Genomic DNA, 16,420 nt, shown 5'->3' on the forward strand with positions numbered 1-16,420 from the left:
AGTAGGTGGGTGTAGAGTTGTGCAGATCCAAAGTGGAAACACAGCAGGGCAGTGGCAGTTCTCAGGGTCAGTGGCAGAGACCCAGTGAGCAAGAAGGCATGGGGTAGTGAGAGAGAGGTACCCAGACTTCCTCCTCCTCCTCCCCACCCTTTATAAGAATGCCCCACCTCTTAGGAGGCACCATAAAACTATCACCAGATTGACAGATTAGATTTGACTATACCTTTCATACATCTTCAAGTTGACATAAAATCATCTATGATAGTTACAAAATCTCTTGTCAAGTTGAGTGTATTAAGAGCGAAGGGGTAGAGCTTAGGCTGTCAATCAAGCTACAGCTTGATTGAAGGGAGACTGAGATAAATATCTCTCTGGAGGTTGGCCTCCCTCTCTCTCTCTGCCTTTCCCTTCCTGTTGACAAGCCACATGGGCACTTGCTGAGACCTGCAGGATGCCCTCTCTGCTTCACCTTCCTGTTGAAGAGCTACACTCAGGGAGCTTCAGGAGCTATGTGGAGACCTTTGTCAGTTCAGTGCAGAGATTCTTCCACTGCCATTGGATCCACAATACTTTGCACCTACAGCCTGTGATCTTCCTGCATCTTTCATCAGTGCATTTGATTGGGTGAATCTGAAGAGGGACTTATGGATTAGAATTAGACTTATGGGCTAATATCGGATTTATGGACTTGATCTGATGGGCCTGGGATGTTTTATCAATGTATACTTGCTCTTTGATATAAAGTTCTCCCTTACATATATTTGAATGTCGCTGAGGTTTTTTTCTCGTCCACCCAGCCTAACACATCACTTAACTACCATAACCTCATTTATCTGTGAAACCAGAGGAGTAGCAGAACAGCAGCAGCAGATCCAAGCGTCAGAAGATATGATGGAGTGGTGTACCTCTAAGTCCACAGAGCAAGTAAAGCTGAGTGTTTGTCAACAGGAGCTGGCTTGTGGAGTTGGGTATCTTCAGGCACTTATCCAGGGAGTTGGGTTTGTTGATCCACAATGCTGGAATTGAGTGCCTTCAGGGTGAGGCTTATAGTGGAATAGCAAGCCCTTTAGACATTTATTACTAGCCATAACAAACTTTATAACATTGTACCAGCAGGGCAGATACTAGACTAACTGGATGAAGGCCAGTGAGACACCTGCCTGTAGGTACAGCAGAGAATAACCAATCCGAATAGCACAACTGTATCCTATATGTATTTTCACATCACTTGTTGACTATTAACTCATTAATAGCAAGCATTGTTTGTGAGTTACGTGTCACCATTGAAATTATTATTGAACGGAGCTACAGATATAGAGTGCTGTGGCAGGAATAGTTGGTGTCAGAATAAGGTCAAAAGGGATGGACCGTAGAGGCCTGTCTTACCTTTGCTTTGAGGCAATTGACCCTCAGGAGGCAGAGAGGACTGATGTGGCCTACATCCCATTGTTGCATTAACCCTTGAATTAGGCAGAGTTGATTTGAGAAACAAGTCCAGTAACACTTATATATATGCACAAAATAAATCAAGTGATATTTATATATATATATATATTATCAAGAAGGAAGTGTTCATCAGGAAAACACCTCATTCAAGTCCAACTAAAGTCCATAAGTCTGATACTAGTCCATAAGTCTTTCTTCAGATTCATGAAGCCGTGTGGAATGATGCAGAATACAGAACATCACTGGCTGTAGGGTGTAAAATCTGTGGATCCAATGATGGTGGCTCTGGCCACAATCAGGATCAGCCAGCAGAAAGGTAAATGCAGAGAGAGAAGGGAAGTTCCAAGGGACTTCATGAGAAGGCCATGCCCACAAAGATGCTGTATCATAAAGCAGCTGTCTCACACTATAGATAAAAAGAACAATGGAGAGATTCAGGTCACTTTGGGTTTTACACTCTCAATAGCAGCCCATGGAAATTTGGAAATATCCAAACCCAAAGATTCCCCATAACCCAGTTGTATCTCCTGTAGTCCTCCGGAGTCTCACCTTTAGGAGGTGGGAAGGACACATCAGAACCGTGATCACTGCCATTGTCTGCAGAAGGACAAAAACAGGATCTTGTCATGATGCACCCCAGGAAATGAGACAAGGAGAACAAGAATGATGAGGTAAGGGGTTTCGCCATGGGTTTCCATCTCTACTATCCCAAGGATCTCTGCGTAAGCCTCCCTCCCCCCCATACTTACATGCAGCTTGAGCATAGCTCCCTCCTTTTCCACCTGTGAGAACAAAGCATGATGTGTTAGATTAAGCAGAAGACAGGACCACAAAATCCTAGAAGAGCTTGTTAGTCTTGGATAGCAGTGAAGTTTCCAAAACTGCGACAGAACCAGGACAGGGTAAGAAAACGTAAGAAACGTGTAGACATTGGTGCAACTAAACTGCTGGAAGTCTATGCTTAACAGGACCTTCTGTGGCCTGTGACTACTGAGAATCAGGTTTTCATCACTAGAACCATTAAGATGAAAGCTTGTCCTTCATTTTCAGAAGTGCTTTACAGAAGTGGAAGTGTTAGCACAAGGGCCCAGCAGGAACAGCACATGTGAGGATGGTCCTTTCCACAACAAAGCAGGAGATGACCTTGGAATTCTACTAACTGGAATTTAAGACTTTCCAAGAAAATTCCAATCGCACTCCCTGTCTACCTGATTTCTTCCTCCAGATCACAGCAGCAGCCACTGCAGCTCCAAGGATGGCAGTTCCTAGGAGAATCAGGCCAACAATGATTCCCGTGATGGAGGTAGTGGGCTCAGAAGACAGTTCTGAAAAGAGAAGGGAGGTTAGTTAGCTCTGGTGTCCGGGAAGCCTCCAGAAAGGCTCCTGCTTTTCGGGAAATGAGGCTTCACCCTTGTCCCTCTCCTTACTCCATCTCAGGGTGAGGGGCTCAGGCAACCCCTCATGCTGCACACGGCATGTGTATCTCTGCTCTTCTCCGATGGGAACCACTATGGCTGCCCACTTCTGGAAGGTTCCATCCCCAGAAGGCCTGGTCTCTACAAGCTCCGTGTCCTGGATCTTGTCCTCGTGGTCCCGCTGCCAGGTAAGGGTGATTGCTGAGGGGTAGAAGCCTCGGGCCCAGCACCTCAGTGTGGCCTCATCTTCAGAGATAGGGTGGTGAGTCACATGTGTCTTTGGTGATTCTAAAAGAAATAGCCAGAGAATTTCAGAACTTTCTATTACCTCCTTGAGGCCACTGAGCAGGTTTTGTGGGATCATCCAGAAAATGGACAGGATAATTATAGAAGTATCCATAATAACCAACCATTCTGAAAATAGGGAAAAGACAATATTGAAAAATAAAATTTTAGAACAATATGTCTCATGAAAAATGATGTGAACATTTTCAATAAAATCCTAGCCAATAGAATCCAACAACACATCATAAAAACAAAACGATCAAAAACATATCATAACCAGTGACATTCATATCAGGTATTCGAGGTTAGTTCAACATTAGAAACCAACTAATGTTATCCATGACATAACACAAAGGAAAAGGACAAAATGAACATATCAACTGATGGATAAAATGCATTTGACAAAATCCAAGACCCATTCCTGTTTAAAAGCATGCAAAAAAAAAAAAACAGAATAGAAAGGAAAGTCCTCAGAATAATTAAGGATATAAATACCAAGTCTAAATGAAGAGAGAATGACAGTATTCTCTAGTGAACAGGAACAAGACAAGTGTGTACTTTATCATTATTTCTATTCAATATTGTATTGGAAGTCCTAGTCTGAGCAGTAAAACAAGAAACAGAAATAAAAGGCATCCAAACAAAGAAGTAAAAGTATCTATTTGTAGATATGATCTCAGACATAAAAAACCCCAGTCTCAGCAAGAAAATTATTGGAACTAATGGGAAGTTTCAGCGAAGTGGCAGGAAACAAAATAAACATTCATTAACAAAGAGAACTTTGGAAAGAAAAACATTTTCAATAGCCACCTAAAAGATTAAATACTTAGGAATAAATCTAACTAAAGAAACAAAAGACAAACAAAAAGAAACCTACAGTATATTTATTTCAAAAACAACAATTACTACAACAACAAAAGATAACCCACATAACTAGAAGAATGTATAATGCTCCTGAATGGGAAGATTCAACATTATGAAAATGTCAATGTTACACAAAGAGATCTACAAAAGCATACAGTGATCCAGATCCCAATAAATTCTTTAACGAATTGGGAAAACCAATCATCAAGCTCATATCGGAAAGAAATAGATCTTGAATAAGCAAAGTACTATTAAAGTAGGAGGCCTCACATTCCAAATATCTAAACCAACCACATTAAAACAGCCAGGATCTAGTAGAACCACAGATACATAGACTAAAAGAACAGAAGTGAGTACACAGAAGTAAATTCACCCACCTATGAACAGCTAATATTTTATAATAGCCAAAATACATTAAATAGGCATGAAATTGGTGCTTGAAAAAGTGGGGATAAATCTGCAGAAAAATGAAACAGGACTTTTATCACATTTCACATCATGTTAAATGCAACCACACAAGACTCTAGATAGATCAAAGACTTAAATATAAACTGTAAAGTTATAAATATCATCAATGGAAATAAAACATATTTAGGGACCATGATACATGGCATACAAGTATATACACTATCAACTGAAAGCACATGGGTAGTAGAAGACAAACTAGATGTGTAGGACCTTCTAAAAAATCATATGCATGCATGCATCAAAATATTTCCCCAAAAGAGAGCTCACAGATAAGAAATACATTTTGACAATGACTTATTGGGCAAATGATTGACCTTTAAAATTTACAGAAAACTTTAACAGGAAACTCTGTGTTTCTTATAAACACACTTTAAAGTATTGTTTCTTATAAACAACATTTTAATGAAATAAGACAAATAATCCAATTTTAGAATAGGCAGAGGACAAAAGAGAACACTCACCCAATAAGATATTGAGGCTGCCAAACCAATATGGAAAAATGATTTTGATCATTAAGCTTTACAGATGCAAATCAATACAGCAATTAGATACCATCTCATCTCAGCATTAGTAGCAAACAACAAATGCTGGTGAGACTGTGGAGAGAAAGTAGCCCTCATACACCACTGGTGGTTCTCTAATATGGTGCAACCACTGTGGAAAACAGTGTGGCACTTCCTTAAGAAATGAGTAATATAAATATCATGATACAGCAATCCCAATGTTGGCATATGTCCTAGAGAAATCAGAGTTGTAAACAAACAGATACATGCATATCCATGTTCATCTCCATACTATTCACAATGGCAGAAAGACAAAAAAACCTTAAAAACCCATCAATGCAAGAATTGGTAAAACAACAACAAACAAACAAACCCCCAAACTGTGGTACATACACAGGATGGAAACTATGTAATGTTGAAGAATAATGACCTACACAACATTCCATAACATGGATGAATTTGGAAAACATTATGCTGAGTGAAATAAAGTGATCATAAAAGCACAAACGTTTTATGAGACCACTATTATAAAACAATCACGAAAAACTTTCACACTTAAATTTTTTGATAGTTACCTACAAGCCCTGATAGCATAGGGAATTGGGCTGCTAACCCCAAGGTAAGCAGTTCCAAACCATTAGCTGCTCTTGGGAGAAGAGTGAGTCTTCAACTCCTAAAGAGTTACAGTCTTGGAAACCCATTAGGGGTAGTTAAACCTGGTGCTATGGGGTCACTTTGAGTTGGATTCAAGTTGATGGAAGTTAGAGGGGCTGGAGGGAAAAGGAAAGTGACTGACAGTTGGTAGACATACGTTAACTTGGATGGAGAGGAAGGCAATACAAAATAAGAGAGAGGCTACTTAAAAAATGAGGGAGGCAGAGGAAGACATCAAGGGAAGTCCCAGATTAAAAGGGCACAGAGGTAAATACTGTTACTATCAGTGATCAAAGAGCAGACACACACATAGAAATGCAGTGTGATTGTATGTGTTGGCGGTAGGGTGGGGTGAGTATGTTTGACAGAGGACAGTTCTACAAGGGCATTTGCTACAAATATATCCACGAACTGGTAGAAATTGCAGGAGACAGAGTTATGAAAACTTCTTAGACATAATCAAACACCGTGAATGGAGTTGGGGTTTGGGAGCCATGACCTCAGGGTTAATAGGCTTAAAAATGGACGGACACAGATTTTACATTCAGTTTCCAGGAGCAGCACCTAGGATCTTAAAAGCTCAAGAACAGCCACGTAAGGAGCAATTGCTCTTCGTTCAAAGCAAAGAGTGAAGAAAATGAAAGGTAAATGGAATCACAATGAGTCCAGTGGACTAACAGACCAGGTGAACATCAGTCTCCATGTCCCTGAGACCACAAGAACAAGATGGTACCTGGTCCCTACCACCAACTGCTGAAAAGGATCACATTAGAAGGTCTCCGATAGAGTGGGAGGAAAATGTGGAGCAAAACCCCAAATCATAAAAAAGATCAAACTTGCTTGTCAGATAGAGACAAATGGTACCTCTCAGATCTTGGCCTTCAGCTACCCTTCAGGTCTGGTGGTCTGGAGAATGGAAGTCAACCCTGTTGCTCAATGTAACAGTGAACAGGCCTATGGAGTACACCACAGCACTTGGGAGATTGGTATCCCTTAGAATAACCAGTCGTTGGAGATCAAAGTATTTAAGGGAAACATTCAACACGTTTAGGAAAGGACAGGAAATGGAAATAGAAAACAGAGGGAGGAAATGGAATAAGTGACATTATAGGACTTGCAGTCAGTGGCACAAAATGTATAGGGATTGTTGAATAGAAAACTGACTTGCTCTTTAATGTTGGTTCAAATCAAAGGCAGCTGAGTTTGGTGTTTCCAGAGAAACTGGTTCCCTTAACTGTCTCTGAGAGGATCTGAAAGTCTGGGTTTCCTACTCATTTTCACACCAATGGGTGTGGGGTGGTGGGTATGTGTGGGGTTAACCTTAAGTATCCAGGTTTAAACCCACCAGTTGCTACAGGGAAGTAAGATAAGACTGTCAGCTCCTATAAAGATTTATTTTGGAAACCGTAAACAGCAGTTCCACCCTGGTCCCTGCCCCATAAAGAAGGGTCCCAAGCAGTGGGCTTGGTGTTTTGCTTTTGAGCAGGGCATCAGGGCAGACACAATCCCACTGAAAGGGAATTCGGAGGCGCCCAGCGGCCCTTCTTACCTGTGCGCTGCAGAGTCTCCTTCCCAATCTCCAGGCTTCTGTGCAGCCACTCCAGGAACTTGTCTTCCAAGTAGTAGGCCCTGTAGTGCTCTGCCGAACCAATCTCTTCCCACTTTCTCTTGGTGATCTGAGCAGCTGTGGTTGCAGCTGTCCAGGAGCGCAGGTCCTCATTCAGGGCGATGTAATCGTCACCATCATAGGCTCGCTGATTGTACCCACGGAGGAGGCGCCCATCAGGCCCCACATCACAGCCATACATAACCTGGTAGGTGTGAGACCCTAGCCCATCCCTTGTTGTCAGTCCTGCCTCATGGACAGCTCCGCCCAGCGATTAGCCCCGCACCCAAGCCAGCCCAGCAACTTCCAATAGCTCCACCAGCCCCACGACCCCGCACCCCAAGGTCAGTCTCCCACCTTCCCAGACTGCAGGGGATGGTTCGGAGGCAAGTTGTTTCTCGTCTGCAAACTAAAACAACGCAGCTATTTGAATTGCTTTGGCGCTTCGGAGTCGCTGCTCTGGGCGAGTCCTGGGACTTCCGGATCAAGACGGGCAGCAGCAAGGAGGCTCAACTCACCGGATTCACTCTGGTTGTAGTAGCTGCGCAGATCCTCCAACTGCTGTCTGTAATTCCTTTCGCAGATTTCGGCGATCCTTGTCTGCTCGTCCCAAAACCCTTGCCCGAAGCCCTCCATCCACTGCACCCGCGGTTCTGCCCTTGGGAGGTGGGCGGCGCTGTCGTAACGTCCTAACTGTAGGTCATCCACATAGCCCACTACGATGAGGCGGGTCTCTGCGCGGCCAGGCTGGGATGTGGCGGTGAGGAAATACCTCAGAAAGTGGGTACCTGGGGAGGGATACGGCTGAGACCACAAGCCTCCTGTCCCGCGTGGGGCCCATGTCAAGGTCCAATGGGCAGGGAGGGGAAGAGGTTGGGGCTGGGAGGGAGAGGGTTCGGATAGGACTTGGTGGCAGTGCAACAGCAGCTTTCTCCAGGGTCCCCTCTCCACTCTCCAACCCACCTGCTTCCTCTTCCCTTTCCGTCCAGACCTAGCACTCACCTGCTTGTGTGGGGATCAGGAGAGGGACCCCTGTGATCAGCAGCTGGAGGAGGGTCCCAGAGGCCATTACACGTGTACTGCGGTTCGGAGAAGAATCTGCCTTCCAGCTGGTCCCAGCGTTTTTTCTAATCCAGAGCCCTTCAAAGAAGTGATAGTATTGTGAATGCAAATTGAAACTGCTCAGGCGTGTAAATCCCCTGCGCTGGCAACCACACCCTGACAGCTTGGACCCTGGTCCCTTTCCAACCCACAGACCTTTGGCCTAGCAACCATTAAACATAAACCAGCCCAGGAAAATTAAAATGGACATTCCCTGGTGCGCCCCAACCCTCTCAATAAAGAAACAACTCGACAAAAAAAAAGTTACCAATGCTCTTAGAATTTCTATTTCAAAGTCTGTTCCTTAAAGACGGACAGAGTATGGGCTTCTGCCGTGGCTGCTAAGGAATGGCAAAGGGCACTGAGAACAAGTTGAGAAGGAAGGACCCTGGGAGACCTGAACTTGCACACACCTTAACCTTGAAGGCAGGTCCTAGTGAAAACCTTCCTACAGGACTGGGCTCAGAGACAGATAATCCTGAAACCTGAGATATCCTGGTGCAGGATTGTAGTTGGCGATAATCCTGAAACATTCTGAGACATGTTGACCCAAAGCACCAGTCCAGATAAATCGGGGAGAAAAAAAAAAGATTGAGGAGACCTAAGGACAGACGGAGCACATAATTAAAAAGTTGCTTGACCATGTGCAGAGTGGCACGCCCCTCCCATTTGAACTAGAAGTTTCCTGGAGAGAAAGTCCCCTCTGGCCTCTAGGTGGCACCACTTCATTCATTTTGAAGGGACTATGGTTTTTTTGCTTTGAAATTGATTAGGGCAAAGAATGTACAGATGTGCTTTATACAATTGATGTATGTATATGTATGGATTGTGATAAGAGTTTACGAGTCTCTAATAAAATGCTAAAAAAATAAATAAATCCAAAAAAACTGTAAGGCAACTCTGCTTCTGTGTCTGAGTGTGTAAGTGTGGTTTATCTCTGGACACTTAATGAACAAGTGGGTTTGAAGCTTGCTAGTTCCTTTGTGGTTGACAATCCAGGAACCGAACTTCATGGTTTAGGTGCCGTAAGTCAGTTCTACTCATAGTAATCCTATGTATAACAGAACAAATAATCACTCATTTATGCAGGATCCTTACAATTGTTACATTTAAGCCAACCCATACAGCCACTTTGTCAGTCCACCCTGTCAAACATTTTCCTCTTTTTTTTGCTGCTCTGCTACTTGACCAAGCATGATGCCCTTCTCCATGGACTGGTCTCTCTGATAACATGTCAAGTACTTGAGAGAAAGTCTACCATCCTTGTCTCTAAAGAACATTCTGGCTGTACCTTCCAAGACAGATTTGTTGGTCAATCCATGGTACCTTCAATATCCTTTGCCAGTACCACAATTCAAATGCAACTGTTCTTGATCTTCCTTATTCAATATCCAACTTTCACATGCAAATGCGGCAAATAGCGTGCATCATGGTAGACACACTTTAGTACTCAAAGTGACATCTTTACTTATCATACTTTATCAAGGTCTTGTGCAGCAGACATAGTCAATTTGATGCATGATTTTATCTCTTGACTGCCCTTTCTATGAGCATTGGTTGTAAATCTAAGCAAGATGAAATCCTTGACAACTTCTATCTTCTCTGTGCTTATCATGGTGCTAACTATTGGTCCAGTGGTGAGGATTGTGGTCTTCTTTACATTGACTTGTAATCCATACCGGAGGCTACAGACCTTGATCTTCATCAGTGAGTGCTTCCTGTCCTGCTCACTTTCAGCAAGCAAGGTCGTCTCATCCAAATATCAAAGGTTGTTAATAAGTTTTCTTCCCATCCTGATGGTGCTATTTTCTTTACCCCATAATCCAACTTCTCTGATTATTGGCTCAGCATACAGATCATATAAGTATGGTGTGAGGATACAACCCTGACACACATCTTTCCTGGTTTTAAACTATGCAAATTCCCTGTTGTGTTTGAACAACTGCCTCTTGATCCATGAGCACAACGAAGTGTTCTGGAATTCGTATCCTTCTCAAGACTATCCATAGTTTGTTATGATCCACATAGCCGACTGTCTTGGCATTGCCAGTAAAACACAAGGAAACAGTTTTCTGCTATTCTTTGTTTTGAACTAAGACCCATCTGATATCATCAATGATAACCCTTGTTCCATGTCCTCTTCTGAATCCAGTGTGGACCTATAGCAGCTGCCTATCAATGGACTGCTGCAACTCTTGATATGCTCATGTGGTTCTTTGCATTCTTTTTATTTGGGTGTGGGATGACATTGTTTTTCTAATGCTGAACTCTCCTTGCCTATCGCATATCGTCATGTTGTATTTTTTTGATATGTTACTGGGTTCCATTGGCTCAGATTTGGATGAGGATTTTTACATCATTGTTCATGGTGGTCTATAATTTACCTTCTCGGTGCTGTATTTGCCTGGTTTTGCCATCCAGGTTCTGCTCACTTCATATAACTAGTTTGGGAGTATTCCTTCCTCTTCTCTCTTTTTCTGTACTGAATTGGGGCAGCTCTTCTCTAAATGATTGGTAGAATTTGCCAGGAAGGCCATCTGGTTAAGGAAATAATTTTGGTGGGATTAAAAAAAACATTTCTTTTTTGTTATGGGTCTCTTCAAATTTTCTACCTTATCCTGTGTTGGCTTATGTAGGTGTGATAGGTTTATTGTACCAATATGGCCAATAGGAACATGGGGGATAAATCGGGTCACAGTTTGATTGGAGGGCAAAGAGATAAATGGCTTGGCAAGACCCATCCCTCACTCTCTTGCTCTCTGGTGATCTCAGCAGCATGCGGCTGCTATAGCTAGTTATCTGCCTCAACTTGTGAGCTACACTACCTGTGGGATAGCCACCACATGGATCGTGTTGCTAGAGCTTGAGGTTTCTTTGAGATCTGCTTCTCCATGCTGCTGGTGTGTACAACACTTTAGCTTGATGCTGGTGGATCTTGTCATCTTGCATTGCTTGAGTCTGATATCCAAACTGAGCCTGCTTCGCTAAGCTCCTGAGGTTCTGACTGTTGGTGATCCGCCTTGCTGTTTGCTGCCTGTGGGCTGACTCTGCCTCCATTGCCCAAAGGAAGATTCAGCTGTCTGCTTCCTTGACCTTGGACCCGGTAGCCCTCTTGAGTTGAAGGACTTCCAGTATATTAACTGTTCCACTGAATTGAGTTGAACTGAGCCCACTGTACTGCTGTGTGGACGTATTAGCTTCTATATTCCTTCATGTGGTATAAATCTATCTTCATATATATAAGTATAATCATAAGTAACTGGTTTTATTTCTCTAGAGAACCCTGCCTAACACAGTATGTAATGTTTTTCTAGACATCTGTCTCTGCCCCCGCCCCCGCCCACTCCAGGTTTTCAAATTTGTTGAATTACAGTTCTTCAGTTATTATCCTTTCATTTCCATTGGTTCTGTTGTGATGTCACCCATTTCATCACTTGTCATGTTATTTGCATCTTCTCATTTTCCTTTGTTAGATTTACCAGTGGCTTGTCAATTTTATTTATCATTTCAAAGAACCAAGTTCTTTTTTTCCCAAGACCTTCAAAAATCAGAATCATAGTCTGAAGGGATTGGCTTTTCTGCTCAGCATAATTACAGATGCTTGTAGGTTGTTGTACATCAGTATGTATTTTTATTTTCAGGCATGCAAATATCTCTTTAATGTAGATCGTATGTAGTCTTTTGTGTGTGTGTGTGTGTGTTGTTTGAAGTGAACTTGTTTGTCACAAGACTCCAAGTTCACTTCAGTTTCACTTTCCTCCTTTTTTCTTTAAGCCACTCAGACCACTGTTTAGGTTTGAGGGCTAAGGAATCTGGAGGGTGAACCAAGTTCTTGTCTTGTTGCTTCTTTCTTTCGTATTTCTGAGGATACTATTTCCCTGTTTACTTATTTTCTACTCAATATTTCCTTTTGTACTGTTGCTTGTAGGTTTACTTTGCTGCTCTTTTAAAATTTCTTGGAGATATTAGGTTAATCTTTCAGATTTTTTAAAGGGATGTGATGTAGTCAAATTTCTTAATATGGCTCTTCTATCCATAATCCCTTTCTGATGCTTTGTTAATTCTCTATGCCTCTATGACTACAGTGACCCAACAATATGCTCAAATTCTAGAACAATATAATTAATATGAAATTCCCATAAAATTTTACTGAAGATCATCCAACAATGTTAAAAAGTAAAAGGAATACGTTAAGATGAGTATTATAGGTGTTAGTGAGCTTAAATGGACTGGAATTGGTCAGTTTGAATCAGAAAAACACGGTTTCCTATGCCAGAATGACATAATCAAGAGGAATGGCTTTGCAATCATCAACAACAAGGATATTTCAAGATCTATCTGAAGTAAAATGCAAACTGTGATAGGATAGTTCCTATCCACACATAAAGAAATCCAAAGAATATGACTGTTTTTCAAATGTATGCATCATAAAAGCTAGTGTTGTAGAAATAGAAGAATTCTTCAATTGTTTTTAGTTAGAGATTGATCAAACACGCAATCAAGATGTATTGATAATTACTAAGGATTGAAATGCAAAAGCTGAAAACAAAGAGGAAGAAACAATGCCTGGAAAACATGCATTGGGTGATAGAAAGGAAGCTGGAGATGGTTTGATAGAATTTTGCAAGACCAATGACTTGTTCATAGCAAAAACCTTTTTTTCAAAAACACAGAAGGACTTTTCCAGATAGATTAAACAGAAATGAAATTAACTACATCCGTGAGAAGAGGCTCTGAAGAAGCTTAATATTAGGGGCTAAAACCAAGCCAAGCACTAACTATGGAAGAGACCATTACTTGCTTATATTTAAGTTCTGGTTGAAGTTAACGAAAATTAAAACAAATCCATGAGAGCCAAAATAGAACCTTGAACATCTCTAGAACAGATTGGATGCATTGAACAGTAATGACAGAGACCTGATGTTCTGTGGAAGGACATCAGGAATATCATTCATGAAGAAAGCAAAAGATCATTAAAAAGAAAAGGAAGAAAGAAATGAAAAAAGTAGATGCCAAAAGAGACTGAAAATTGCTATTAATTGTAGAGTAGGTAAGGCACATGGAGGAAATGATGACTAGAACTGAACAAAAAATTTTAAAGGGCAAGGTGAGAAGAAAAAATAAAATATTGTAATGAAATACGCAGTCTTAGAAACCTGAAAAGGAAGAAAATGCTTATACCACCACTGAATCCACAAGACTTTCCACCCACTGGCCTATGATCTTTCTGCATGCAGCATCATTGCATGTGTTTTGTGAGTCTGAAGAGGACTTTATAGATTGGTATTGGACATATGGACTAATATTGGACTTATGGACTTATGGACTGGGCTGGAATGTTTTTCGCAATATTCAATTGCTCTTTGATACAAAGCTCTTTCTTATACACATATGGGTGTCTATGAATTTGTTTCTCTATTCAACCCGGACTAACACATTATGGCACCTTGAGAGTGGGATACTAGAGAAACAAATCATAAAGATGGAGAGTGGATGCTTGTTTGAGCTCTGCCTCATTCATGGTTTGGCAAGGCAGAGGTCAGATATGACCATGCAGTTCACCGTATTGTTTTCTGGAAAGAATATGGGAATTTAAAGTTTTGATGAATAGAAATCATCTTTGCTTAATCTTGTCTGAAATGGTGAAACTTATTGTGATACATGTGAATCTTGAGCTCAGGTGGCAAAATTGCCCCTTGAATTTCTCAGAGCTGCTTAATGAAATGGCTGCCAGAAGGTCAAAATGACTGACAGAAGGCCCAGCCCTGGCTTAATTCAGTAGAGGCCTAACGCAACAATTTTGTATCAATGGAAAAATTTAGATAAGCTAAATAAGGACTGAACATGACAGTTTTAAAATTGGGTTTTAAGAATCTGATTCTACTTTGTTTATACTGATTTCTTCTGCTCATTATTGTTGATATAATGAGTGATAGAAATGATAACTGTGAAGTATGAAAATAGGGAGCTTTTAAGTCCACTTGCCTGGAGCCACTAAAATTTGATCTTTAAATGGGTCTTGGACATGCCTGCAAAGAAGGCTCTGAAAGGCTAAGCCCCACCCATTGTCTTGAGTGCTCAGGATATTCAAAGGTAAAGAGACTTGCCTAATGGGCTGTTGACAGATTGCAGGAAAAAAGGAACTCTTGGAATTTTCTAATTTTGAACTAGCGGTTTGAGCTTGAGACTGGAGAGAATCTGGAACCATGAAGAAAAATCTTCTCTAGAACTGAACATTAAAGAGAGCCTATGGGCAGCCTGAAATGAATGCTAGCTGACCATCTGGATCCACTTACTGAGTAGAAGTGGGAGAAAAGCAGCAATAGAGAGATGGATTGAGTCTGGCCACTGACACCCATGGACCTGGTTTACAAAGACTAGAGGAGAAGACAACAGTGCTTTACTGATTTGAAGTTCATGACCTAGCCCAAGGGGGCTAGGGTTAGTGGGAATTTGTGATGGGCCCAAGGCCTAAAGGTGAGGTGACTAATGAGCACCCTGGTCAGGTTAAGGGAGGCAGCCACATTGAGTTGACCAGGATCCAATCAGATAGAGGTTTTTGAGCCTGTGAATTGGTGCATATTGCTGCTGACTTTATGGACAGCTTGTCCTGAAATGACTTTGCTTATGCATGTGGACTTCACAAGGTTCCATCTGGGATGAAGATACTTCATATAAAAGATTATGTCCTCGGAGGACTGGGTTGATGTAAGTGGGCCATGTTGAAATTTTATACCCCAAATGGGGTTAATTAAGTCATGAAGTGGCTGGCTTACAAACTTTCTTAGGTGGGGGAATATATTCACAGAATTATGGTATAGGTGTTCACATAAATAGAATATTTTTGTTTTTTCACCTATAGATTGTTATGTTTAAATGAGGGTGCACATAGTGAATTGCATGCATTTTAGTTTTATCCTGTTAGGTACAGCTATGACTTTATTATTGTTTGTTTTAAAATTATATATGGCTAAAGAGTTGTGTGAAAGTGTCAAATTGACAAGGGGTGGTCTGTAGTAGTTACACAATTTGTTGTCAGTTTGAGACTATTAAGAGCGAAGGGGTAGAGTCTAGCCTGTCAACCAGGTTGCAGCTTGATGACCTCATTCGGAGGCGCTAAGGCTATACATAGCCCTCTGGAGGCGGGACACATGCTCACTCCCTTCAAGACATTCCTGCTGACAAGACATATGGAACTATGCTAGTGCCCTGGAGCTGAAGAAGCCACACAGAGACCCTGCCAGCACTGAGATGCCTGTGATCTTCCAGCATTTGGCACCATTGCATGTGTTTCGTGAGTTTGAAGAGGAATTTGTAGATTGGCATTGGACGTATGGGCTAATATCGGACTTATGGACTTGATCTTGACTGGGCTAGGATGTTTTATCACTATAGAATTGCTCTTTTATATAAAGTTCTTTCTTACACACGCAGAACCAATAGCCATTCCACCATTTTAAGAGGTAGCATAAAAGAAAGAATCAATTTTACTGAAGGAATAAGTTCAAGATTCCAGGAATTGATGGCCTAGCCAGGGAAATGTTTCAGCAAACTGATGAAGCACTGGAAACACTGGAAGCACTTACTGATCTATATCAGGAATTTTGGAAGAAAGCTACTTGGCCAACTGATTGGAGGAAATTCATATTTTTTACCCATTTCAAAGCAAGGTGACCCAAGAGAACGGTCAAATTATAGAACAATTTCAAGTAGTATCTTGCCAAAGATTATCCAATAATGATTGTAGCAGTACATTGACAGGGAGCTGCCAGAGGCCCAGGCCAGATTCAGAATAGGACATGGAACAAGGGATATCATTGTTAATGTTAGATGGATATTGACTGAAAACAGAGAATACCAGAAATTTGTTTAGTTGGGTTTTATTAACTGTGTCAAGGCATTTGACTGTGTGGATCATAACAAACTATGGATAGCTTTGAGAAGAATAGAAATTCGAGAGCACTTCATTGTGCTTATGTGGAATTTGTACATGGATCAAGAAGCAATTGTGGGAACAGAACAAGGGAATACTACGTGAGTTAAAATTGGGGAAAAATTGCATCAGCGTTATACACTCT

General features: G+C 41.5%; 1 protein-coding gene across 1 annotated transcript; it reads right to left on the bottom strand.

Annotated features, from left to right (window-relative positions):
• Positions 1 to 1,897: 1,897 nt before the first annotated feature.
• LOC142441197 (HLA class I histocompatibility antigen, A alpha chain-like) lies at positions 1,898 to 8,310 on the bottom strand. The gene is made up of 7 exons (XM_075543252.1): positions 8,244 to 8,310; positions 7,760 to 8,029; positions 7,185 to 7,463; positions 2,874 to 3,149; positions 2,655 to 2,771; positions 2,196 to 2,228; positions 1,898 to 2,043 (listed from the first exon to the last, which is right to left on the bottom strand). The coding sequence occupies exons 1-7, from the start codon at positions 8,308 to 8,310 to the stop codon at positions 1,898 to 1,900; spliced, it is 1,188 nt and encodes a 395-aa protein (XP_075399367.1).
• Between the last annotated feature and the right edge of the window lie 8,110 nt (positions 8,311 to 16,420).

This window comes from Tenrec ecaudatus, chromosome 1, assembly GCF_050624435.1.
Source record: "Tenrec ecaudatus isolate mTenEca1 chromosome 1, mTenEca1.hap1, whole genome shotgun sequence".
Classification (NCBI taxonomy): Eukaryota; Metazoa; Chordata; class Mammalia; order Afrosoricida; family Tenrecidae; genus Tenrec; species Tenrec ecaudatus.